Source organism: Macrobrachium nipponense, chromosome 33 (genome assembly GCF_015104395.2).
Source record: "Macrobrachium nipponense isolate FS-2020 chromosome 33, ASM1510439v2, whole genome shotgun sequence".
NCBI classification, from domain to species: Eukaryota; Metazoa; Arthropoda; class Malacostraca; order Decapoda; family Palaemonidae; genus Macrobrachium; species Macrobrachium nipponense.
In genome coordinates, this window is record NC_087219.1 from 35,655,611 (window position 1) to 35,658,110 (window position 2,500).

Sequence of the window (2,500 nt, forward strand, 5' to 3'; positions counted from 1 at the left end):
TCTTCTTATTATTATTATTGTCATCCTTCTTCTGGAGGAGGATGGGTAAGGGGGGGCCTCATGTTTCTTCTTCTTCTTGTAATCCTTCTTCTTCTTCTTTTTCTTATTCTTCCTCTTCATCTTTTTCCCCTTCTATTACCTCTTCTTCTTCATCTTCTTCTCTTCTTCACCTCCTTCTTTTTCACGTCCCTATTTCCTTTTCTTCTTCTTCTATTTCCTTTTCTTCCTCTTCTTTTTCCGCGTCTTCATTTTCATCTTCACTTCTTTTTCTTCTTCTTCTTCTATTTTCTTTCTTTTTCTTCATCTTTTTCTTCTATTTCCTTTTCTTCTTCTTCTTTTTCGGCATCTTCATTTTCATCTTCATCTCCTTCTTCTTCTCCTCCTCCTAATCTTTCTTCTTCTTTTTCGTCTTCTTCTTCTTCCGCATCTTCATTTTCATCTTTATCATCATCTTCTCCTCCTGATCCTCCTTCTTCTTCTATTTCCACTTCTTCGTCTCCTTCTTCTTCATCGTCTTCACCTCCTATTTCCTCTTCTTCTTCTTCATCTTCATTTCCTCCTAATCCTCCATCTTTTTCTCCTCCTCCTCCTCCTCCTTCTCCTCCTTCTTCTTCTGCATCGTGTATTCAGGAGCCGTCGTCCTATAAATTCTCTTTAGCTTCTTTGGCTCCTTCGGTCCGCGGGACTTCTGATGCGACAAAAGGCGAAGGGGGCCTATATTTCGTCTCCGCTCACGGGGTAATAGCCTGGCGACGTTTGTGAAGGTGACGGCAAATGTGTCAAAAAACTGTCACGTGTGCTTCTCTTTTCCTTATCGAATTATAATTTCGTAAAAGAAGTATAAAGTTGGATTAATTTTATTTATAGATAAAGCTAGTTTATGCTTCTTTTCCTTATCGAACGATAATTTCATAAATGAAGCATAAAGCTGTATTAATTTTTTTATAGATAATCAAGTTTATGCTTCTTTTCCTTATCATCGATAATTTCATAAAGGAAGCATAAGGTTGCGTTAAATTCTTTTTATATAATCAATTTTATTGGTTGAGTCTTCGGTATGTCAAAAAGTTATTTTTCTTTAACGAAAATTATTGCTTCTGTTTCTCTTTCTTTTATAGAATTATAATTTTATAACAAAAATATACGGTTGTGTTAATTTTTTATTTAATCAATTTCAATACCCAAGTCTTGAGTATTTAAACGAAAATTGTGTTGCTTGAGTTTCTGTTTTCTTTATCGAAAGACAATTCTTATAAGTATTACATTTTGTTACGTATTCAATTTTAATGCCTAGTATTGAGTATGAGTATGCTGCTATGACATTAGATATTATAACATTTCTACTTAAGTTAGAAATCAAACTTGTACTTGACTTCCTACTTATGCCTGAGTCTTTGCTGTCTGATTAGGCAAAGACTTCACTTGTTTTTCCGTGACAAAAACTAGTACCACAGTTCACACTTGCTAAATTGGGGAATGAATGGTCATTCTACTGACAAATAGCAGTAAATCAAGTATATTTTCATTGGAGAAATGAACCACATTGAACCACAATTCCAGAATCAGTAGAAAATTCTCTCGCGCTGAAAAAATGTCAGAATACCATTTTTTTTTTCACTGGAGAAATTAACCAGGATCTCAGAATCAGTACAGCATAATACATCAACAGTTCTATTGCACTGAAAAATGCTAGTATAATAAGGTTTTTGTTTTCAATGGAGAAATTACCCACAATGAACCACAATCCCAGAATCACTAGAAAACAAAATACATCCACAATTCTCTTATACTAAAAAATGCCAGTATAACAAAGGTTTTTCCTTTCACTAGAGAAATTAACCACATGACCCACACTCCCAGAATCAGTAAAAAACGAACAGCAATCACAATTCTCTCGCATTGCAACAAAAATGGGTATAAAAAAGGTTTTTTTCTCTTTCACTGGAGAAATTAACCACAATGAACCTCACTGCCAGAATCAGTAGAAAACGAAAAACATCCACAATACTCTTTCACTGAAAACAAATGCAAGTATAACAAGGGTTTTCCCCAGTGAAATTAACAACAATGAAGCCACAATCCCAGAATCAGTAGAAAACGAATAACTTTCACAAAATACTCGGAAGGAATACAACACAACCAACCGGATTTGGTCATGAGAGCTCTGAGTCGGCCACTAAGTGCATTCCTTCCAGCACGGCTCTGGAAGACTTGCCATGAGAGCATTTAGCATTCCAGACGTCAAGATGGAAGGACTTTTAAGAAATAAGCTTTGCTGGATTTTTCAATATTGGATATCAGAGGATAGGTTTTTGTAATTAGGTATATTATGTTTAACATTTCAGTCACTATAGTATATGATTTCACGTGATGGAATTTAAATGATGTCTATATATATATATATATATATATATATATATATATATATATATATATATATATATATATATATATATATATATATATATATATATATATATATATATATATACATATATAT

At 33.4% G+C, this 2,500-nt stretch overlaps 1 protein-coding gene across 1 annotated transcript in view; it reads right to left on the reverse strand.

Annotated features, from left to right (window-relative positions):
- Window positions 1-2,226, reverse strand: part of LOC135202833 (uncharacterized) — a 2,405-nt gene extending 179 nt beyond the window's left edge. Inside the window, exons 1-3 of the mRNA XM_064232292.1 lie at window positions 2,145-2,226; window positions 426-613; window positions 1-31 (exon numbers count right to left, since the gene is read on the reverse strand). The exon at window positions 1-31 is cut by the window's left edge and continues 179 nt beyond it. Coding sequence (XP_064088362.1) covers window positions 1-31; window positions 426-613; window positions 2,145-2,226 — 301 coding nt within the window. The remainder of the gene's footprint in view (window positions 32-425; window positions 614-2,144) is intronic.
- Between the last annotated feature and the right edge of the window lie 274 nt (window positions 2,227-2,500).